We start from the raw sequence: 25,590 nt of genomic DNA on the forward strand, positions 1-25,590 counted from the left end.
AACCACTTACCTTCATTTGCTGAATTTCATACTAATCACAGAGTATCACTCAATATACATTAATTGCCATATGTAGATCAGAGTAATATACCATGGGTAGTCACAGGAGGAACAGAAAACACAAACCCACTTTTCACAGAGCATACAGTCCAAGAAGGCAAAGAGCACATATGTTAACTAAGCATCTACCCTACACCAAGCCACTTAAGTTCTATTACACAAAATCAATGAATCCCCTAAACTATGTCATTAGTTACTATTCTCATTTACACATGTGAAAATTAAGACTAGATGATACCTTATAACTTCTCCTATGGCACATTGCTGATTAAATGGATATGTATAAGGATAAATTAGGCTAGGATTAACATATACATAATACTATATATAAAATAGATAATCAACAGGACTTACTGTATAGCATAGGGAACTATACTCAATATTTTGCAAATATTGTGTACCTATAAAGGAAGAGAATCTGAAGAATATATACATGCACACATATATACATACATATATAACCGCATATATATACATACACTTAACTGTATATACATGTATATGTGTAAAGCCGTGCTATATACCTGAAACTAGAACAATATAGTAAATCAACTACACTTCAATAAAAAATGGATATGTATGAAATCCAGCTGAGGTCTTCTTGATCTGTGACCTCTTTACAAGAAAGGATTCAATTCAGCACTTTATGACATGTTCTAGCCCCACTTCAAACAGTGAATATGAAAGTTACCATGTATCATTTCCTTAAAATAAAGTTGTACAGATTAGATTGGTGAATGTTAGGTGCTGGGTAGCAAGAAAGAGTTCTAATCATTACTTTCTGACCAGAGCTTAAGTTCACCTTTAGTGAAACTAATATTTGAGGGTTTTTTTTTTCCCCTTTGGACCCAAGGATTTAGTATGTAATCTAATATTTTAGTGCATGTTCTACTGAGGAAAATTAGAAAAGAATGATTTGTGAGATGGGGCAAGAAAGCGAAAGAAGCACAAATGCTAGAAGACAGGTAAATGTTTTTTTAATTGAAGCCATAGAAAAATTGAAGGAGGCTCTGGAGGATCAATCCAGGTGTAAGACCCTATATCTTCACATGCTTATAGCCCAAAAATGTCCACGTGAACTTCTATGAAACCACCATGGCCAACATTTGTCCCCTTCCAACTCCACCAGGACAGGCTTGAAGCAATACCCAGCAGGTTGACCAAAGATGAAATACAGAAGTTTATTCTCTAAGCATTCCATTTGCTCCTGAACTCTGCAGCCCTGGACACTGGGGAACAACTCTGAGTCAAAGAACCTGAGCAGATTGAATCTTTGATTCCAGCTCTTATCAGCTACCATTTCTGTAAGTGTTGCATTTTATAGTATTATTATAAGTTGACACCCTGTTATGAATACAGAGAATAAGAAGCCAAAGATCATGAGCATGAGAACCCTCAATGTTCAGAATGAGAAATAGGCATAGCCCCCTACAAGCTCCAACACACACAAACATGGAAAAAAGGAAAGAGAAAAAAATATATCTTACATTTAATCTGTAAAAAAGCAAACTTATTTCACAGACTTCTCATAATGGTGGAACTTTCTAGGAGGCACAGATGGAAATGAAAATTTTTTCCATCATTGTTACATAAGATCTAAAACATGTCAGCATTTCCCTACTTTAGCATATTATCTAAATTGATTTGTCTGAGAGCATAAAAGACTGTATTCATAAAGATGGTCACAGGTTCTGTTTCATAGTGTCTTTTCCTATGGGGATTTTTAGACTGTTAGGTGCCAGTCAATCCTAAAGAAAATCAACCCTGAATATTCATTGGAAAGACTGATCCTGAAGCTCCAACACTTTGGCCACCTGATGCGAAGACCTAACTCACTGGAAAAGACCCTGATGCTAGGAAAGACTGAAAAGGCAAAAGGAGAAGTGGGCAGCAGAGGATGAAATGGTTGGATGGCATCACCGATTCAATGGACATGAATCTGGGCACACTTTGGGAGGAGCCTGGTGTCTTGCAGTCCACAGAGTCACAAAGAGTCAGACGTGACTTAGCGACTGAAAAGCAACAAGGTTTTATAATAGGGTGGGGTAAGGGCTACTTTAGGATTCTCTGGAGTCCTACCTCATAAGCATTCCCTATTGTAAGACCATATCAGGAAGCCTCCATCAAATTCCTCTTTACAAAAACTTCTGTACACAAGGTTGCCTTTCTAGAATGTGTCTGTAAAAGGACAAGGATGTCATATAACTATATGTCCATGTATCAAAAATAATTTTAAAAAATGCATTATACCTATGGAGTTCACCAATCAGCAAGTTTTCCAGGTTATTTCTCTTTCATATATCTCTAATTATAACTCTCTGGGAGAATATCAAAGATAAAGCAATGAATGATAAAACCGGATCCAATTTAAATTCCTCTGAAAGTCATTCTAGCTTCACTTGACAAGCACTGGCCTGCCAAGCACTGTTCCCCTTGTCTGCCTGTCACAGAGCTGATGGAAGGCGTGAAGCCTGTGTACAATGGCAGGTTTTCTAATGTACTTTGAACAGCTGACAGCCACAAACCTCAGAGGATTCCTGATTGAAGGATGTCGGCCTAAGAATAACAGCCACGTGAAGATAATTTCTATAATAACTAATTTATTCTATTAGATAAATCATTTCCTGCTTTCCCATCCTTTACTACTTTTTTTTTTTAATGTGAACACAGGAAGCAAACCAAAGCAATAACACATGATTGGAAAAAAAGACAAGTGAGAAGAAAAAGTCATAGCCTCCAGCATCACACATTTATGTCTTGCACTGGTGGGTGTGGTTGTTTTTTTCTCCTCAAATCCTCCACCATCCACACAAAAAAGGGGTATAAAATATCTAGGAAAGTATGACTATCCCAGATTGCTGTGAGGAGGTTCACTGCATTTCTTTGGGGTAGGCAATTCAAATATGAAACTAAGCAGTTCAGTTTACATCCTAGAGTTGTGTCATGTTTAATGCATTAGCTCTGTATTCTAGCCTCTGTGGAATTCGCAACTGCATTTAGTATGTGCCTATCAAAGACTCTGGCAGAAACCATGGCAGGACCACAGGACATGCTGAGACTGAGAGGATCCCAGAACTCATGCTCACGATGACTTGGTAGAAATAACAAGATAACTTAGCCTTATCATAACACGCTTGGATTCCTTTCAGGCAGAGAATCATTTCCCTGGAGGGAAAACTCTATTTGTTATTCTTCCCAAGAGGGATGATAGGCAGGTGGTCCTGGAAGGTTTTAGCAAGATTTTAAAAACCAAAATTATCTCTGCTCTGGTGAAACATTTATGAAAGAGCACACTCTGAGACTCCAATAACAATCACTGAGGTTTATACTCTCTCCTGGCTATGATTACTTAGTTCCTAGAGCAGGTCACTTAGCCTCAGTAATTCTCATCAACTCCAACATGCCTCCATACTCTGCAGGTGGCTGATGACACTACTACCTTCAAGTAAGAAGTTTTTCTGTCTCTGTGCTTACCTTCAGTCCCAAAGGCTGAGCTTTTCTTTGAAAAATATATTGACGAAGGCAAAAAGCACACATCCCAGTTAGCTGGTGCTCTCAAGCTGTTCTTGGAACACCCTCCCCTTATCATACAACTGCAATCTACTTTTCCTTCCTCTCTAAAGATGACACACTGAAGCTAAACTGAATCCCATGCCTCACACTGTATCTCCTTCATCAGCACAGTGATTCATACCCAAGCCAGTGGTTCCCATGGGCAGAGGGCTTCTTCTAAGCTCAGTATTGGACTTCTGTCTTGATCCAAACTTCTTTATACTTATGAGAAAAATCACTAAGGAAACCAGTGCTAGAAGGAACACTGGACTAAGCATGTTGGCCCTGGCTTGGCCATTATTAAGTCACTACAGGACTTAGGATAATTCTTTACTTCTGTACACTCTGGTCTTGGCATTTTAGGAAGTGTTGGATCCTCGCTAAGCCTAAATGCTGACACAAAGTTGGGAAGTATGAAAGTTGCCTAGGATGACCAAAATAAAATACCATAAACTGAATAACATAAAACAACATCAATTTGCCTGACAGTTCTGGAGACTAGAAGCCCCAAATCCAGGTGTCAGTGGAGCCATGCTCCCTCTGAAGGGAAAGACTGAAGCCACGCTCCAGGGAAAGACTGTTTACAGGCCTCTCTCTTAGCTTCTAGTAATTACCAGCAATCCTTGGCTGGTACAGGCCCGACTAATGTCTGTCTCTGTCTTCATGTGACCTTCTCTTTGCATCTTCAGTGTCTTTATAAGGCACTCCACTCTGAGTGTAGCTGTGTGTCCAGATGTTCCTCTTTGTATAAGGATGTCAGTCATTAGAATAGGGCCTACCCTAATCTAATATGACCTCATTTCAACGTGATTACTTCTTCAATAACCCTTTTCTAAATAAGGGCATGTTCACACGTCCCAGGGGTTGGTACTGAACGTATCTTTCTGGAGAACACAATTTAACCATGGCAGGTGATGTCCGACAGTGCACCACAGTGCCTTTGTCAGAGCTGACTTATACAAGAGAGGGATACAAGCCAACGCTGAAGATGTCTGGCATAAAAGCATCTTGGACAAATGGGGTGAATGAAAGAAAGAGCCGGAATATTTTGAGTTCTCCAGATGAGTTCCATAGACCTGTTCTGAGTTATGCGGAAGAGGAAAACTGAAATAAAGGTTGAAAGTGTGGTTTTTCACAAAGGGTTTTATGAAAATTTGGCTCAAGTGAACAAAATAGCAACATACAATTGGAAAAAGAAGTATTTTCTGAATTGTTACAGAGCCTCTATGGGCCAGAACAAAGCAGTTAATAAACATCTGTTAAGTTGGACTCCTGCATTGGCTCTACCTTCTTACAGTATCAGGACCTCAAATTTCCTTAAGGGAGTTGTCCCTCCCTTACTCTGTCTGTGAAACTTGGGTGGAGTTATCCCTGCAGTGGTGGCCACATGCTCAGGACCTGGCTGGGTCAGTCCTACATCCTGCAGTCAGAGTATTTGCATCAGAGAGGAGCACATGACACAAAGCAGCCAATGAGATTCAACTCCAGGAATCCCTGAAATTATTAAGGAAGATACTTCTTTCTATATTATTTATTATCTAAAATAAAAATTTCCTTATATGTATATGTATGGTGAGTGTTTTTAAGATTTACTCACTTAGGAACATAAGTACATAATATACTGCTGTTAACTACAGTAAACCATTCTGGGCATTAGAGCCTCAAATAGTACTTATCTTATAACTGGAAGTTTGTACCCTTTAATCAATATCTCCCCATTTTCCTAGATATGCCCATGTGTGCCTGTGAGCCCTGTGGGGAGTGCTGAAATGTGGGTTTTCAAACGGACAAAGAATTAAGCTGATGGCATCAGTTCTGTAGCATCATGCACTTGGCCACATTAGTTTTTCTTTGCATGGGAAAACTGGAGGAATTAGTGCTTAACACGCTAGTGCTAAGCACAACAAACTTGTAGAATGCCCTTGCATCTCATTTCTCTTACTAAACGTAGTATTTCTTTCTAGCACTGCCATTGAAGAGAGCATGATATCAATACAAACTGAAAGGTCAACAAAAGATGTCACCAAAGATGAATGTTTGAAGATGCAGATGTGTATATAACAGCAAACAAAAGAAAACAAGATTGCCGAGACCTACACAGTTAAACAAGGACACAAAGTTTGAAGATTCTGTTTAAGCTTGAGGACAGCATCAAAAAAGGAAACAACAATAAGTGTCCTCCATGAAAATTTGAACCATAACATCAAGTTGAGCATGTGATTCAGCCTTTGGAAATCTAAAAATAAAAAATATATACAAAACAGTTGCTTCTCGATGTGATTACAGAAGCCATGTCTAATTTCTGTAGTATAAACATTATATGTTAAAAACATTACATTATGGTTAGCAAATATCTGCTTTGGCCCAAAATATCCATAAGACATTTGGTGCAAGGCAAAAGGTCCTTGAAATTTATTCCCAACCAAACCTAGGCAACATGGACCAAGTATGCTGATGGATGTTTTGGCCAGGAGAAACTATCAAGGACATTTTGGTGTGAACTAAGTGTCTTCTAGGTGTTTTGGTCAGCACCAAATGTCTTGCAGAGTTAAGTTACATCATTTTTGCATAATAATCACTTTATCAACTATAAGCCTAATTAAAAGGTCAACTAAAGTGGAATACTGTGCTCCAAAGAAGTATCCCCAATGTCTGCTTAATAACTGAATGCTGTCAGAGCTACTTATCTACATTTTATAGACAAATATTGTCCTAAGCAAACTTAAGGAGCTTTTCAGCAACCAGAATAAATCTGTGTGTACTGAGGAATTGAAGCACATGTAAACAAGGCACTCACCTTTTCTCCCCTGAGGATCACGGCAGTTTTCATGGACACACAGGCCCCAGGCCGACCAGGAAGACATTATACAGTCTGTAGAGCAAGGGATATTGCAGAGCTGAGAGGCCGAAGGGGCAGGTCCCAAACATAATGTCTTTGCCACAGGTCTAGAGACTGCATGGATGAGAAAAGAATGGCCGGAGTCACATTCTCTGAACATCCCTAGAATTTTCCCTGTCTATTTGTGTACCTGCCTTGCTCACATCAGCTTTGTGGTTAAACAGTTTATATGCAAACAAAATATCAACACTCTTCCAATATGTGCTACTTAGCTCTACATTATTAGCATTTGGGGTGAGGAAAGGCAAGAAAAGACAGTGACAAAGGGCATGCATTTAAGTTTTCTGTTTGACAGAGTGTTCCCTGGGAATCCAAGAGAGGACTAGCAATTTAGGTACAAATTATCTAGAGTTATGAATTTAAAAAAAAATTACGTGGCTCTGTGAATCTTAGAGATGAGTCTATCTCGACTATACAAATGACTGAGTTGCTGTGAAAAATTCAAAATCAAACCCCGAGGTGGGGTGTTTAGCATAACCAATCTACTGCTATTACTCCCCGGACTGGTGGAGCTCTTGAAGACACAGAAGAAAAATGGCTCTTAGAATAAAAAGAAAAATCAAGATCTGTGACTTCAGAATTAGCCCCTAGAAGTCAGTTTCATTAGTGAAGCAACCCAGAGGCACAAGGAGTGCCTGAGGAGCCACAGGGAATGCCAACTAGGAAACTTCCAGGTCTTCCTGATGTGCTCCTGCACCCAGAGAAGCCCAGAACTGGGTCACTGCAGGAGGCAGTACCCATCTGTCCAGTGGTGGTGCTTGTCAAGTGTCCTCTCTAGGCAGACCCATTCTGGGAACCATGGAAATACACAGATGAAGAAGATAGGATCCTGATCCATATGGAGATTATAATATATTAGGAGCATGGATAGCAATACTCCAAAATGACCCAATAAAAGAACACCCAAATGCATAGCTACACTTGCACAGTGTGATCCCACATAAGCAAGTTTTAGAGCAATTCAGTTTGTGAGCCAATGGTTTAAGATCAGATGGTTTTATCTTACAGATTGCCTTGTACTATGGTTGAAATATTTCATATATAGCACTTCTCTCCAGTTAAGCAGATCAGAAATACTTCAAAGATGGAGACTGGTATGAGACAATAGGGTGGTAAACCACCTGATCTATTTTGCTTCCTCACTCTTTACATAAGATGCAGATAGAGATGGCAAAAAATCACAGCTCTGATCAGCAGAACTTTGAATGTAAACCAAAGCAAAATCAAAATAAAAAAATACTATCTCTGAGATGTGCTAACCCATTGGAAAAGAAGTGTCTCTAGTGAACAATGGAGGGGCTTGAGGTGTTTATGAGAGTAAATGGGAAAAACAAAAGGTTGTCAAGGAAAATAATAATGGTTTGTCTGCAACTAATTTTTTTAGCTTCACTGCTCACTGATTAGGAATGTGAGCAAGTGAGTTTATCACTTTAAGTTTTGGAATTCTTTTAGTTTATCAAAAGGATTTGACCTGACTTAGAGAGGGGCAGGCAATGGCACCCCATTCCAGTACTCTTGCCTGGAAAATCACATGGACAGAGGAGCCTGGTAGGCTGCAGTCCATGGGGTTGCTAGGAGTTGGACACAACTGAGTGACTTCACTTTCACTTTTCACTTTCACGCATTGGAGAAGAAAATGGCAACCCACTCCAGTGTTCTTGCCTGGAGAATCCCAGGGATGGGGGAGCCTGGTGGGCTGCCATCTCTGGGGTCGCACAGAGTTGGACACGACTGAAGCGACTTAGCAGCAGCAGCAGAGAGTGGCAAAAGCAAGATTTGTCAAAGCTTGCAAGCCATGTGGAAAAGATAAACAAAGGAAGAGAGAACAGATATTGGGGGAGAGTAAAAGGTTTTCCTGAGGCTGAGGAATGTTGATGTTCAGAGACTGGGCTAAAGAAAACAGCTGGGCAGGGAGGATGGGGTAACCAGAACTATGGATGCATACATGACACTGATGGGCTGCACGCAGGTAAAGAAAAATCTGAGAGAGGAGGCAGAATTCTGTAACTCCTTCTCCAAGAGTAAAATAATCACAAGGCAGCCATTCACTGAGTGCATCACACATTCATTCCAAAACTACTGAGCACCCGTCTAAATCATGCCCTATGGATGCTGTCTGCTTTTAAGGAACTCTCAGTCAAGAAGGGTAAGTCAAATCGCATTTTAACAGAAGTGCTGGGAAGAGATGCTTCAGAGCATTGCATAAATGGAAAGGTGCACAGCCAGAGGTCTTAAGACAGAAGTGTATCTGGGCCCAGCCCCATGTTTGGTTAGCATGTATTCTCATAAACTCAAACTTTAATTCCAAAACCAAAACCTAAGTCAATGATGGAAAATGAAGTGGAGAGTGTAAACTGATTAATCCAGCTGTTTAATAAAAATTTACAGTGCATGCCAGGTACTGGTTATAAACATCAATTCATTTAACCTGCATAACTTTGAGATGTGTATTATTATTAGTCCTAATTTAAAACAGGTAAATTGAGACATGATTTACTCACTTGCTCACATTCCCAATCAGTGAGCAGTGGAGCCAGAATTTGGAACAAAATGGCCTGGCCCCAGAATCTGTGCTGTGGACCGCTGCACAAGGTGGCCTCATCATCAGACATTCAAACTACATAGCTAAGTACTTCCATGAGTTAACACTGAAGGTGTGAGGTTCTTTTAGATGCTGAAGCCAGATTAGTGAGTGAAACAGACAAGGTCCCTGTCCTCAGGGAGCCCATTTTCCAATGTGAACTGATATTAAATGTTCATGAGTCCATGAGCCTCAACAAGCCTGGATATGCTTTACTGCTGCTTCTCTTTGCCATGGCTGTCTCCCTGTAACACCAGTTAGACCTGGAGGATCTGATGATCAGCGCTTAGAAGATGCCCCAAACTCTCAGCTCCATGACTCAGCAGACACTTCCTGTCACAATCACTGAATTTGATGTTGGGTCCTGTAGTTGAAACTGGCCAATCCACCAGTGCAATCCCCAGGCTCTGAGTCGATCTGCACTAAATCTCTTTAGAAGCTCCAGAATAGCTTAACTGTCCAGAAGGCAGTTAAGCTTTGAGATTGGCAGTGTAGTTAGAAAGAAACTGGGGAACTTGTCCTGAAACTGCATATGTCAAGGACAATGCTTTTACAGGTATTATGTTTCTTTGGCTTATTTTGGAGGGCTATTGATGATTTTGAGGAGGTGAGAGGTTAAGTTCTCTAAGGTCCCTTTTGATAAACACTTAACTGTCAGTCAATTGACTGTTGGACATTAGGGCTAATGGAAAGTAAGGAGAGACATGGTATGCTGGTGAGGAATGGGGGCATTTCCCTGGAGGCTACTCAGTGGCATAACTGGAGGCTCAGGAGTATGAGTGAGGCCATTTGTCAGAGCATGCACGCAGCTTCAGCACCTGCTGCTTTGAAAGACAGTTGATCTTAATCCATATCAATAAATTCTTCCAGTCTCAGAGACATGTCTAAAATGCTTCATTTAGGCTTTGAATCAATGGGTTTAAGTCAACCTTTCTCTATTTCAGCCCCCCGGGAGACATTTTCTCTAGAAATAAATCATGAGTAAGTCACAAAGCACTTACCAGCTTCAGAACACTTAGGTAATCATCTCCTTGAAAATAGTGAACACAGGATATTGCTACGCCTATTGACTTGTAGAGCTAGAAGGGAGCTTTAGAGCTAATTTAGTTTAATTCATCAATTTCACTGAAAAGCTGTACTCCAAAGACCTTAGGTAGTTTCTCCAAGTTCATTCAGCAAGTCCAAGGCAGAGTAAGACCTGAGCCTTGTCCCAGGTGGCTGGCTCATTTCCACGTGTCCCTCTTGGCATTCCTTCAATGGAAGAGGGCAACTGACAGAACAGATGGGGTCTTCTGGACTGTTTATGAATTACAGTGACCTCAGTGGAGGCAACCAGTGACACAACATATCAAAGATATCTACCAAAGTTGAAGACTCAGTTTAACCCTTTAAACAAAATCCAAATTCTGTTCCTACTTCATTGCTACTTCAAAACCCCTTTAAGCCCCATCCCAGATCTCCCCAACTAAGCAGAAGGTAATGAGACCAAATATCTGCTCACTTTAAACAACTATACTTTTATTTGTAGCATTCATGCTGTGGGAGGTAGTTTAACTTTGCCATCAAAGATCCATCTAGTCAAAGCTATGATTTTGCCAGTAGTCATGTATAGATGTGAGAGTTGTACCATTAGGAAGGCTGAGTGTGGAAGAATTGATGCTTTTGAACTGTGGTATTGAAGAAGACTCTTGAAAGCCCCTTGGACTGCAAGGAGATCAAACCAGTCATTCCTAAAGGAAATCAACACTGAATATTCATTGGAAAGATTGATGCTGAAGCCAAAGCTCCAATACTTTGGCCACCTGATGCAAAGAACTGACTCATCAGAAAAGACGCTGTTTCTGGGAAAGACTGAAGGCAGGAGGAGAAGGGGATGACAGAGGATGAGATGGTTGGAGGGCATCACCAATTCAATGGACATGAGTTTGAGCAAGCTCCAAGAGATGGTGCAGGACAGGGAAGGCTGGTGTGCTACAGTCCATGGGGTCTCTGAGACATGACTGAGCAACTGGACAAAACAAACAAAAAATAGTTGCTTTACAATGCTGTATTATAATAATTTATACTGTACAGCACAATGAATCAGCCATACATATACATATGACCCCTCACTTTTGGACTTCCTTACCATTCTGGTCACTACAGTGCATTAAATAAGAGTTCTCTGTGCTACACAGTACATTCTCATTAGTTATCCATTTTTGACATAGTATAAATAATGTGTATGTGTAAATCCCAATCTCCCCATTTATCCCACCTCTCTTCCCTGTTGTTCTCTACATCTGTGTCTCTATTTCTGCTTTGTAAGTAAGATCATCTCTATCATTTTTCTGGATCCCACATATATGTGATAATATATATTCGTTTTTCTCTTTCTGACCTACTTCACTCTGTATGAAACTCTCAAGGTCCATCCACATTACTACAAATGCCCTAACTGTGTTGCTTTATATGAGCCCTCAATTCTTCTTGACCAAACTCCAGTCATGATGCTTGTGGGAAGAACAGTCACCTGAAGTCCTTGCTTTTTTAGTCACCTGAAATCTTTCTTTAGACAGACTGACTGAAACAACTTTATTTCTATTTGCTAACTCTATCTGCTCTAATGCAGTGGACCCCTGATGTGATCAGTGTCCCTATTCAGTGAAGGTCTGTGCTGCCCCTGCTTTCTCCAGCTGCCTTTGGCCATGTCACCTTGACATCTTCTGCCACTCTTGTGTTGACCAGTTGCCTGACTAGGTTAACAATTACCCAAAGTTTTATAGGATATTTAGGTTTTGTATACAGCAATGTTAGTCCCTATAAAGACTTCTCATGGCCACAAGTGTTAAAGAGAAAAAATAACTTTTCACTCAGATCAACCAAGATCACTACATAGCAGAAGCTTTTTAAATGCTAGGGAATACATTACAGTGTAAGTGATTGTACATATGCAGTAGTCATTAATGCTTTGAATATTTTGGTGCCTAACCTGGAATTTTTCATTTACAATAAGAAAATTATTAAATTGACCTGCCTTACAAGAAATGTGCAAGTCTGCTACTAATGATTGCAAAGTAACCTTAAATAATGAATTACTCCATGAACAGAATGCTAATTAACAAAGGGGAGCAAATATTCTGGGTAGCTGCTATATTTAATATTAAAGAAAAAAACTGTTCTAATTCCATAAATGTACAAAGGTCATACTTTTCCTTAATCACAAAGTGATCTTACATGGACATACAAATTCAATTGAAATGATTTGTAATTAAGAAGAAAAATGCCTGTTGTGATCATTAGCATGTGACCACCACTGTAAAGAAAAATGAGTACCTTCACGTTTCATTCTTTGAAACTAAATCAAGCTCTAATCAACACAGAAATAAATTGGCAAAGATTCAATAAGAGTATATTATCCCCCACCCCTACTGCTGGTCATTTTTTAAGATCTAAATTTCAATGCCATTTAATGCCTCAAAAAGAAATTAGATAAAATTGCATCATCATCATGATAATTAGTTAATTATACTTAATAACTAGGTACACCTCTGTAGTTTATTTTTTTAAAATGAGGAATGTTTGCTTAATGTAAAAATGTTATCACAGGATTCAATTTTTTTTTTTAATGTCTATTACTGGATAAAACATCAAGTCAGTCTTTAAAAACTTAGGATATGTTTGAGGCAATTCTGCTGTGGCATAATGGAACTCAGCTTTCCCTCCGAACAGAAAGAAAGATCTTGATCATGGGTGAGAAATTAGTCAAAGATACTGATTATTATTTTTTTCCAATATTTTCAGGGAGGTAGAGAAGAAAAGAAAATAAAGATGCTATTTCCTGAGAACTCTTAAAACCTTGATGATTTTCCCTGCTTTCTATCTTAGGAGTACCTGAGTACCCCTACACTCTACAGTCAGCTTATTTTACATAAGATATTTGATTTGCAGAAAGACATCAGCCTTCACAAAAAACTTAGACAGAAATGTTATATTTGTTTCAATTTTCTGAATCAAATGTAGGCCCTGTAAACCCCAATGGGAATTCTCACTCAATATTCAGGACCCCCACATTCCACAAGATGTCTAGGAAAGCACCATAATATATGCAGCAATTGCTCAGATTTAATTCAAAACTAATGAAAGGGCCTACTTATGTAAAAATCCTGCTTTCTAAATGACTTTTGAGAAACAATATTCCCTCTGACGTATTCATTTAGGGGAGTACACTGACTTGGCAGAAATTCAATCGACCTTACTGCTAAGATAAATAGACTTCTTCTACAAACTGAAGGAGTCAAACAGTTGAAGAGAAAAGACAAATAAAATTACAATTTTAACCAGAAAGCTATTTTCCTTCAAGAAGCTTCATGTATTATTTCAATTGCCTTTACCACTGGGATTTGCAAAATAAGGTATCATTCTTTTAACTTAGTGGGTAGGATTAAAGCAAATATGTCTTCTAGCACTTATAGAGACCTTAAAGAATTAAATCACATCTCATCCTATTATATCTAATAAAGCTTAATTTTAGCTATATTGTGACTCTTGGCAAAGTACTGTGCAATTCAGTTTGGCAGGAGGATTGCGTGTGTATGTACAATAAATATAATATCTAAAAATAATTCCTGCAATTAAAAATAATTATGTGAAATTTGGCCACATGTCAAAAAATTCTCCAAATTTCCTTCATTTCACATAGCAAATTAGAAAGTGACTACTGACTAGTGATTTTAATGTTACAGAGTAACAACACGATTAAGTAAAGATTGAAAACAATATTCAGAATAAAAATGAATACAGAATAAATGTATGTATGCAGTTTTAGAAGTAATTAGATCAATATCCAACAATTATGAAATTAAGGAAGAAATACAGGAGTTTTCAACCCTATAGTCACATATTTCTGTGGTTTCTTCTCTGTTCCTCTTTTGAGGATTTTGGTCTGATCATTTCTCAGATTCTTAACTCAGAGCTAAAACGAAGGTATAGAGAGGGTGGAAAGAATAACAGCTGACCTAAATGGTATCTTTTACATCTTACAGAGTTAAAAATACCATTATTGTTGAGAGAGAATGGAAAGGAAATAAGAGAATGTAGAGAAGTGGTCAGGCAAAGAGAAAAAGTAAAAAGGTAGAGAGGCAGGTAAGAGAAAGAATTATCTTCCAAGCTATCAAGGATAGAAATGTGCACCGTCAGGGAAGCACAGCTTTTAAAGAGGTTTTAGAGCAAGGGTCCCATGAACAGAGGAGTCTGGTGGGCTACATAGGGTAACAAAGAGTTGGACACAACTGAAGTGACTCAGCTCAAACACTCTTCTTCTCAGCACTTTGCAACCTGGAATTCATTTTGCAATAGAAACAATAACAAGATTAAAATGAGAGTCAGTTTTAGCCTGGATAGGAAGGGAGTTTGGGGGAGAATGATGCCTGTATATGTATGGCTGAAAAAACAAAAAACAAACCCAAGCAAACAAAAAACACTAAGCTTTGCGATTTTTCTCAAAGAAGATTAGCATCCTATATAGTAATTTCTCACATTTAATAAGTACATACAATACACTATCTTTAAAAAGATAAAATAAATGAATACATTAAAAAAATGAGAGTCAGTTTTCCCATGAATGACTGCAAATGTGTATTTCACTGATTAATGATAGAATTAATAGCTAATGCATATTACTAACCAACTTGTCCCAAAATACTGCATGAAGCACTTAAATGCAATTTCTCATTCATTCATCAAAATCACTGCAAGATAAGTAAAATCATTATTCCCATTTTATAGATGAAATAACTGAGGACAAATTATTGCTGAGCATGCCAAAAGCAATAAATGACAATCCTGGTGCAGGACCCTTAAAAGCCAATACCCTTTAACACTATGCTATAGTATGATTTTATATTGGCAATAAAAGTTATGATAGAAATGAGCAACTGTAGCATTAATAGTCAGAAAATAAATAAGTGGACACTTTCAGTTCATTTCAGTTATTCATGGCCAACTCTTTGCAACCCCATGCACTGCAGCATGCCAGGCTTGCTGTCCATCACCAACTCCTGGAACCTACTCAAACTCATGTCCATCACGTCAGTGATGCCATCCAACCATCTCATCCTCTGTCATCCCCTTCTCCTCCAGCCTTCAACCTTTCCCAGCATCAGGGTCTTTTCCAATGAGTCAGTTCTTCACATCAGGTGGCCAAAGAATTGGAGTTTCAGCTTCAGCATCAGTCCTTCCAATGAATATTCAGAACTGATTTCCTTTAGGATTGACTGGTTTGATGTCCTTCTAGTCCAAGGGACTCTCAAGAGTCTTCTCCAACACCACAGTTCAAAAGCATCAATTATTCCGTGCTCAGCTTTCTTTATAGTCCAACTCTTACATCCATACATGACTACTGGAAAAACCACAGCTTTCACTAGACAGACCTTTGTTGGCAAAGTAATGTCTCTACTTTTTAATATGCTGTCTAGGTTGGTCATAGCTTTTCTTCCAAGGAGCAAGAATCTTTTAATTTCATGACTGCATTTACCATCTACAGTGATTTTGGAGCCCCCCCAAAATAAACTCACTGTTTCCATTGTTTCCCCATCTATTTGCCATGAAGTGATGGGACTGGATGCCATGATCTTAGTTTTCTGAATGTTGAATTTTAAGCCAACTTTTTCACTCTTCTCTTTCACTTTCATCAAGAGGCTCTTTAATTCTTCTTCAATTTCTGCCATAAGGGTGATGTCATCTATGTATCTGAGGTTATTGATATTTCTCCCAGAAATACTGATTTCAGCTTCTGCTTCATCCAGTCCAGCATTTCACATGATGTACTTTGCATATAAGTTAAATAAGCAGGTGACAATATACAGCCTTGATGCACTTCTTTCCTGATTTGGAACCAGTCTGTTGTTCCATGTCCAGTTCTAACTATTGTTTCTTAACCTGCATACAGATTTCTCAGGAGTCAGGTCGGGTGGTCTGATATTCCCATCTCTTCAAGAATTTTCCACAGTTTGTTGTGATCCACAGTCAAAGGTTTTGGAATAGTCAACAAAGCAAAAGTAGATGTTTTGCCCCCTTAAAAAAATTCTTTTTGCTTTTTTGACTGTGCCATATGGCTTGGCAATCTGTTTCCTGACCAGTGACTGAACCTGGGTCATGGCAGCGAAAGCCCAAAATCCCAACCACTAGGCCACCAGGGAAAATGGAAATGGAAATTAAAAGATGCTTGCTTTTTGGAAGAAAAGCTATGATCAACCTAGACAGCATACTAAAAAGCAGAGACATTACTTTGCCAACAAGGGTCTGTATAGTCAGAGCTATGGTTTTTCCAGTAGTCATGTATGGACATGCGAGTAGGACCATAAAGAAGGCTGAGCACAGAAGAATTGATGCTTTTGAACTGTGGTGTTGGAGAAGACTCTTGAGAGTCCTCTGGACTGCAAGGAGATCAAACCAGTCAATCCTAAAGGAAATCAATCCTGAATTTCATTGGAAGGCCTGATGCTGAAGCTGAAGCTCTAATACTTTGGCCACCTGATACAAAGAGTCAATTCATTGGAACAGATCCTGATGTTGGGGAAGATTGAAGGCAGGAGGAGAAGGGGATGACAGAGGATGAGATGTTTGGATGGCATTACTGACTCAATGGACATGAGTTCAAGCTCCAGGAGATGGTGAAGGCCAGGGAAGGTTGGCAAAGAGTTGGACATGACTGAGCAACTGAACAACCACAAAGCCACCAAGGAATTCCCTAAAGAAATTCGTAAGCTGAAATAAAAATTTTTAAAAATAGTTCTAAAAAAATATGAGTAGTAAAGGCCAAAACTCAGAAAAGTAAGTGTTGTTAAAGAAATTAAGGATCTAGTCGAGTATTTTTGATGTGACTCTGAAAGGTACTTAAAATTATTACTAACGGGTTGATGGAGAGAATGAAATTTGAATAGAATGACTGTTTTCATCATAAAATTTAAGTTTAGAGCCATTCCCAAGGGATTATAATGAGTTCACCATAAGACCCACTCCCTCCCACCGCCACCAAGATTTTCTTAAAGAGCAAACGATGACCAAAGGAGCCTTTAAGGCAGGTTGGAACCTGGAAAGGAAGGCAAGTGGGTGTAAAACTCACCCTCCACTGGGTACCTAGCATCACTAGCACAGGTCTTTTTCCTTAACAACTATATCTAATCCCTCAACTGAGGAAAAATACAAGTAACAGTAGAATGTTTCTAAGTTCATTGGGCAAGAATTGGAAAGATATACTTCTTAAGTTAATTATTTTATTTTTGGCCACCCCCTGAGGCATGTGGAACTTCCCTAAGCAGGGATCAAACTTGTTTCCCCTGCATTGGAAGGGTGGAGTCTTAACCACAGGATCACCAGGGAAGTGCAGAATAAGGTGTTTTTTTTTTTTTTTTTAATGACTGCGATTAAGAGTATGTGAGAGAGCAGGAGCAGGGAACAGTGAGATATGGTAAGAAAGATCAGACATGGCTAAAGAAAGCAGACCTAGGTCTCCAAGTCTTCAGTACCAACCACAGGATGCCCCCGTGAGTCCATCAGTAAGACAGGTCTTCACATGTGTGGATTTCGAACACAGATGTTTCAACTTGGGAACAACTAAACAGAAATTTTTAATAATGTAAGAAGAGGAAATCCATACTCTCTGAGATGACCCAGTCCTCCAAGAAGAACACTGCAAACTCCAAAGCTTAAAGCCACTTCCAAGGGACCAAAAAACCAGTAGGGAAATATGTGATAATGATTTTAGAGCGCCAAGAAAAAACTATCGCTCTCTAAAATAAATATGCATACCATCTTATTTTTAAAGAAAGGGCTCACTGTACCTTGTTAGCATATGCTGCTTTAAATATGCAAATCCTTTTAGACTGAATAAGTTAATTTGACTTCAAAGGAAGGCTCGTGGGATTCACTAGGTCCCAAAGTAGTGATAGGAACAAGACGCCATCTAATAAATTCTTAAATGCAGAATAGTTCATTCTTTCATCTGAGAAACAGCATTAGGTATTTTTATGAGAAACACAAAAATTACAAACCAAAAATTCTGCACTACAAAACTTGATGAAAGCTCTTTTCCTCTCTTCCTCCTATTTTTATATTATAAGTCCTACCTTGTAAGCTCTTCACTATGTCGAGGCCAATGTTATAAAAGTAGTAGCTTCCAACCTGACTAAACCAATGGGATCAAAGGGAGACCCAACTCAAGAACTGGGTCAGAACTGGGAAGGGGGAAACAGAGAGAATAGTTAGAACTTAAATCTTTGAAACTCTTTATGATTAGCAGGTTGGAAAGTCAATGCCCTGAATAACTTCTGGAGTATGATTTTTGCAAAGCCAACTGGCCAAACACTATCATTAAAATCCATTAAATTGGAAGTCTACCATTGCCTGTGTAAATTGGGCAACTTGTTTAGCAACTGAACTTCTGTAAAACAGACTATGGGCTTTCCTGGTGGCTCAGTGGTAAAGAATTCCCCTGCCAGTGAAGGAGACAGGGGTTTGATCCTTGATCTGGAAAGATCCTCTGGAGAAGGAAATGGCAACCCACTCTAGTATTTTCGGTTAGAAATCACTATGGACAGAGGAGCCCAGTCAGGCTACAGTCCATGGCGTTGCAAAGAGTTGGACATGACTTAATGATTGAACAACAAAATAGACTATCTAATGTTTCTCACCTTTGTTATATTATCTCCTCCCTGTGAGCTTCTGTAAACATTGTTTCCCTAATTGTCCTTCCATCCCCTATGACATTTTCACAACACAAACATGCTGTCTAAATTGGTTATATACAGATACATGTGGCTTATGACTCTTTGTGACTCTACAGACTGCAGCCCACCAGGCTTCTCTGTCCATGGAATTTTCCAGGCAAGAATACAGGAGTGGGTTACCATTTTCTACTCCAGGGGATCTTCCTGACCCAGGGATCAAACTCGTGTCCCTGGCATTGGCAGGTGGATTCTTTACCACTTTGCCATCTGTGAAGCCCATATATAGGTACATATAGACTTTATATTGGAGAAGGCAATGGCACCCCACTCCAGTACTCTTGCCTGGAAAATCCCATGGACAGAGGAGCCTGGTAGGCTGCAGTCCATGGGGTCGCTAGGAGTCGGACACCACTGAGCGACTTCACTTTCACTTTTCACTTTCATGCATTGGAGAAGGAAACGGCAAGCCACTCCGGTGTTCTTGCCTGGAGAATCCCAGGGACGGGGGAGCCTGGTGGGCTGCTGTCTCTGGGGTCGCACAGAGTTGGACACGACTGAAGCAACTTAGCAGCAGCAGCAGACTTTATATATAAAAAGATTTTTTTCATCCCAAGAACCATTTGTGTCCCCTTGGGGGCAATATCATCCCCTTTGGGAATGCATGGACTAGACCATATATTGAACTTGAGTTTGTAGGCTGAGCAATCTACAAGTATATTCTGAGTTTATCAGCAAAACATTCCATGCAGCAAGTACTACCAGTGTCTCCAGTTTCCAATGAGACAACTGAAATTTTAGAACTCTGCCCAAGTTTCTATAATTAGCAAAAGCAGAGGCAAGCCCTGAACCCAGCCAGTGTGATTCTGATTTGCCCTGTTTTTACCATGTTAGGCTGTTCCAGCTCAAAGCTCTGAAATTCTTGGGTCCAGTGCATTGTTTTTATGGCTATAGGTTGGAATCTATCTTTTTTAATTTGACTCCAGTGCTCCTCAATATCTGTATTTTGCTTGAATTTGGAATCTACATGCTAATTTTTTGCAATAATCAGGAGATAATACATTAACAAGATAACATATTATTAATCAATAAGATAAGCTATTCTCTGGTAGAATACTGATACATGCAGAGAATACAGACATTTAAAACAGCTGAAAGGCTGTAGAATTTTATAAATTTTGTTTTTTATTTAAACAGTAATCAAGTTATTAAAAATCTTCCCTGAGAAGTTGCCTATTCTAATTTTGTGTACATTTAAATATATCATCAGAGCAAAACAGGTTACAATGTCAAGAGGACAGTGATTTATATTTTAAAATATTATAGCTCTTTTCTATGAAGTCTTAATTTGAGAGAAAAAGCAACAAATTATTTTGTTGAAATAATTATTTAATTAAAAAATAGATGATTTTATATTAAAGCAGTATGGATGTATCTATAGGCTATTTAAATACAAAAGAATATTAATTCTGAAAGTGTTCTTACCTATTTTTAAAAGGGAGAGGGAACTGAATTTTCCAAAGTAATACAGATTTTTTATATCATAAAATGAGATGCCACCGCATGCAACAATTGATTTTTTTCTAATGTTTGTGTATCTAAATTGAGTCTCTCTAATGAAAACACTGTTTTGTTCAGTCTGGTAAAGATCAAAGGTAAGACATGTTTATCATGGTTATACTTTTTGGTGGAGGGGACCCTGAAAGAACCATAAGCATGATTGGTCAGAAAATGTTCAGACCTTTGGCAGCTAGAGATCTTTAAAGTAGAGAAAGCAATTTAATATGAAAGTCAGCCTTCAGGACTCCCTATGGGCCTTACAGAGAATGATAAGTCACCTCACCTGAGGACCAAATGGTTACCAACCAGAACCATCTTGCATCCTCTCTAGCCAAACAGAATCTAATCTTTACAGAGACTTCTACCATCTCCACTCCTGCTCTCTAACATATGTCTTATGCTGCGAACAAATACAGGACCACATCCTGCAGGCCACCAGGCCATAACCAATTTTGTCCTCTTTACTTAACATGGCTTGCCAACTAATTAATTATATATGACACTTTTCATCTGAAGTTATTTTGTCAGTTTGTTATGATCAAAACCAGATATACACTGCTACAGTTTTAGAAAAAAAGAAACTTAGCAATCCTACTCTTGAGTTGATGCTTGTACGGTCTGAGAAAGTTTTATGTCTCATAAAGTAACCAGCCAGAACTTAAAGAAAATGGAAATCTACTTGAAATGTCTTTCCCCTCTGAGATAAGCTCCCTCATGGAATCTTGTAATGGAAGAGATCTTCAGTTCAGTTCAGTCGCTCAGTCATGTCCGACTCTTTGCAACCCCATGAATTGCAGCATGCCAGGCCTCCCTCTCCATCACCAACTCCCAGAGTTCACTCAAACTCAAGTAGTGTCTTATATAATACCTTATTTCTAAAAATGAGAAAATCAAAGTCTATAGTGGTTCTATAACTTGTCCAAGATCAACAGATTGTGTAAGTATCAACCTAGAATTCTGTCTTGCTACTTAGTTGACTTATTTATTCTGCCTCTAGATTTTTTTTTTTAATTTCCTTGATTAGCCTTACCATACCCCATTCACTGTAAAACCACAGTAGATGAAAGAAGTAATCAGAAACCAAGTCTTAGGGTCTGAGATTAGCTAATGTAGTTTTTTAGTGTTAAGATACTAAGGCATGGAGTGAAACACGGCTAGAACGAAGAATGTGGTTAATAGAGACATTCATCAAAAGTCAGAATGTTATATTTTTCGCTAATGATTCCAAAGTCCAAAAATTTAAATAGAAGTAGTGTGAAAGTGTACACATGAGGCCATTTACCTTTTGTAACCTCTTAGCAATAAGCAGTGTCATGTTAAAAGGAAAGGCTACATTCATCACTAGAGGAAATATTCTGGAAGCAGAAAGGACCTGCTAAACACAAATCACTGTCAAATAAGACAAAACAATTGAGCTGAAATTGCAATAAAATGGAAAACCACTAAATCCCCCTCCCCATTCCACTGCCTGATTCTCCAAGGCAACGGTTACTAATACCCAGCCCCTTTTCTAGGCACTGGTAGAAAGTACTGGAGAAGAGGCCATATCATCCCATATCTCGTTGACCTTATAACCTGAACAAATGAACTAGATTTACATATAAAAACTAAGCACTCTTAAACAACAGGTATGTAATTAGGCAATCATGGGCCTAGTACTTGTACAGGAGGCAGGTATTCCCAGAAGAAAACAGATCAGGGACAGCAAGTCAGTTTTTGTGGGATGCAAGCCTGGGCTTCTTAACACTCCAATGTTATTCTCTCTACTCTATATTACATTTCCACTCTCACCATGTAACTGATCACAGTTGGTATTTTGTAACCTGATGCTAGAGGACATCAGAAGAAAAAACATTCTTATAAAATGAAATTGCACTTATAAATAAATGCAAAAATCCAAATGATAATCATTTACTATGGAAATCTACTATGTTCAAAGAACTACAAATTTAACTCAACAACATATTAAAATATTGCAAATTTAATTCAGTAGCACATTAAAACACTAAAAGATTTGAAAATTAAAAAAGGAAATGTTTTTCCCTAAAATTGCAAGGATGGTTCAACAGTGGTATATCTGCTAATTTAACTTACTACAAGAACAGCTTGACGGAAGAAATACAAAAATTCACCTCAGAAAAAAAAATATATATGTATATATATTTACAATGACATAATACTTGATATAATATGGCATAATAATTATGATATAATATACAAATGATATTTATATATAAATTTCATAGCCATTAATAAAAAATACCCCAATACTCTCCCCAAAGTAAAAGTACAAATTCTCTTACTCAGTAAATGTCATTTAACATGACCAAATCATATTTATAAGTGAAAAACTCCAGATATTTAAGTCAGAAACAAGGCAGGGATACCAGCTAACATTTTATGACCTAACTCTATAGGATTGCCTTGCCAGTGTAATAAAACTTAAAAAGATACAATAGTTATAAATATAAAATGAGAAAAGATAAACATTACCATTTATATGATTATTGCCTAGATAACTTAAGAACTTCAAATATTCTTAAGAAGCCTTTTTTATCAAAAAAACTTAAGAATTTATAGGACTATCTCACAAAGTTTTATATATTGTCTTTAGTTTCTTAGACTTCCCTTATGTTTACTTTTTAAAGCTACTTACTATATTTTGTAATGCTCTCCCTGCTAATAAAAAATATTATCATGAGTGTGTGCATACTAAGCTGATTCACTTGTGTCTGACTTTTTGCAACTGGTCAACCCTATGGACTGTAGCCCTCTAAGCTCCTCTGTCCATGGGATTCTCCAGACAAGAATACTGGAGTGGGTTGCCATGCCCACCTCCAGGGGATCTTTCTGACCCATGGATGGAACCCAAGGCTCTTACTTCTCCTGCATTGGCAGGCAGGTTCTTTACCACTAGTACCACCTGGGAAGCTCACTGTTAGCAAATTGTTTATCAACGTATGGAGCCTCATACATAAAAAACTATATACTATATAGTTTTTGGTAAGAGTTTAAATAAACTTGTAGCTATATGTATGTCTTGACCTATATTAAAACCTAGTTCCCTCTATCCATTATCCAAGTGCTTTGCAGACAAAGGTAACAAAGAACATTGCAAATAGATGACCAGTGCAAGTTCCATGCATGAAGAAGGGCACCCAAAGCCAGTGCTCTGGGACAGCCCAGAGGGACAGGGTGGGGAGGGAGGTGGGGGACGGCTACGGAATGGGGGGAACTCGTATACCTGTGGTTGATTCATATTGATGTATGGCAAAGCCATCAAAATACTATAAAGTAATTATCCTCCAATTAAAATAAAATAATTAAAAAAACAAACAAAAAATATTGCACATAAGTTGGAGGCTGTAGTACTAAGTACCAAGAATGGGGTGAGGGAGTAATCTGCCCCCTGGAAAGAGTATTTTATCATTCATGTTGCTAAGTATCATAGGTTCCCTGTGATATATATATATTTTTCACTTTTAATTTTGAACTAATTATATTTTCACAGGAAGTTACCAAAAAACAAGAATAAATATGCATGGATGTGTACTTTCAACAAGTTTCTTCTATGGCAACTTCTTGCATAATTGGTGTTGAATATCAGAACCAAGAAATGGACATGGGTACTGTTTACAATTTTACATATACTAATGGCATATGCATATGTACATGTGTGTTCACTTCAGTTAGTCGCTCAATTGTGTCTGACTCTTTGTGACCCCATACACTGGAGCACACCAGACTTCCTTGTCCATCACCAACTCCCGGAGCCTACTCAAACTCATGTCCGTCACATCAGTGATTTCATCTAACAATTTCATCCTCTGTCATCCCCTTTTCCTCCTGCCTTCAATCTTTCCCAGCATAAGGTCTTTTCTAATGAGTCAGTTCTTTGCATCGGGTGGCCAAAGTATTGGAATTGCAGCTTCAACATCAGTCCTTCCAATGAATATTCAGAACTGATTTCCTTTAGGATTGATTGGTTGGATCTCCTTTTAGTCCAACGTACTCTGAAAAATCTTCCTCAACACCACAGGTCAAAAGTATCAATTCTTCTGAGCTCAGCTTTCTTTATAGTCCAACTCTCACATCCATATATGACTACTAGAAAAACCACAGCTTTGACTAGATGGACCTTTGTTAGTAAAGTAATGTCTCTGCTTTTTAATATGCTGTCTAGATTGGTCATAGCTTTTCTTCCAAGGAGCAACAGTGTCTTAATTTCATGGCTGCACTCACCATCTGCAGTGATTTTGGAGCCCTCAAAATAAACTCTCTCACTGTTTCCATTGTTTCCCCATCTATTTGCCATGAAGTGAAGGGACTGGAGGCCATGATCTTAGTTTTCTGAATGGTGAGTTTTAAGTCAACTTTTCACTCTCTTTTACTTTCATCAAGAGGCTCTTTAATTCTTCTTTGCTTTCTGCCATAAGGGTGGTGTCATCTGTATATCTGAGATTATTGATATTTCTCCCGATAATCTTGATTCCAGCTTGTGCTTCATCCAGCCCACCCAGCACTTCACATGATGTACTCTGCATATAAGTTAAATAATCAGGGTGAGAATACACAGCCTTAATGTACTCCTATCCTTATTTAGAACCAGTCTGTTGTTCCATGTCCAGTTCTAACTGTTGCTTCTTGACATGCATACAGCTTTCTCAGGAGGCAGGTCAGGTGGTCTGGTATTCCTATCTCTTTAAGAATTTTCCACAGTTTGTTGTGATCCACACAGTCAAAGGCTTTGGCATAGTCAATAAAGCAAAAGTAGATGTTTTTTTCTGGAACTCTTTTGCTCTTTCAATGATCCAACCAATGTTGGCAATTTCCTCTCTGGTTCCTCTGGCTTTTCTAAATCCAGTTTGAACATCTGGAAGTTCACGGTTCACATACTGCTGAAGCCTGGCTTGGAGAATTTTGAGCATTACTTAGCTAGCATGTGAGATGAGTGCAACTGTGTGGTAGTTTGAACATTCTTTTACATTGCCTTTCTTGGGATTGGAATGAATACTGACCTTTTCCAGTCCTGTGGCCACTGCTATATGTAGTTCTATGCAATACTATTGCCTGCAGCACCATCAAGATACAGAATGGCTCCATCACCACAAGGACCTCTCTGTGATGCCTTTATTGCCACACCCATGCCCGCGTATCACTAGATCACCTGACACCTACTACTCTGTTGTCTGCTTTTTTCTGATTGGGTTCACCATCACCTCCTGCCTATCTCC

The 25,590-nt window shown here is 38.6% G+C and overlaps 1 protein-coding gene across 1 annotated transcript in view; it reads right to left on the reverse strand.

Moving 5' to 3' along the window:
* Window positions 1-25,590, reverse strand: part of THSD7B (thrombospondin type 1 domain containing 7B) — a 911,067-nt gene that overhangs the window by 597,346 nt on the left and 288,131 nt on the right. The window contains exon 5 of the mRNA XM_015475729.2: window positions 6,410-6,565. Within this exon, the coding sequence (XP_015331215.2) occupies window positions 6,410-6,565 (156 nt within the window). The remainder of the gene's footprint in view (window positions 1-6,409; window positions 6,566-25,590) is intronic.

This window comes from Bos taurus, chromosome 2 (assembly GCF_002263795.3).
Source record: "Bos taurus isolate L1 Dominette 01449 registration number 42190680 breed Hereford chromosome 2, ARS-UCD2.0, whole genome shotgun sequence".
Lineage (NCBI taxonomy): Eukaryota > Metazoa > Chordata > Mammalia > Artiodactyla > Bovidae > Bos > Bos taurus.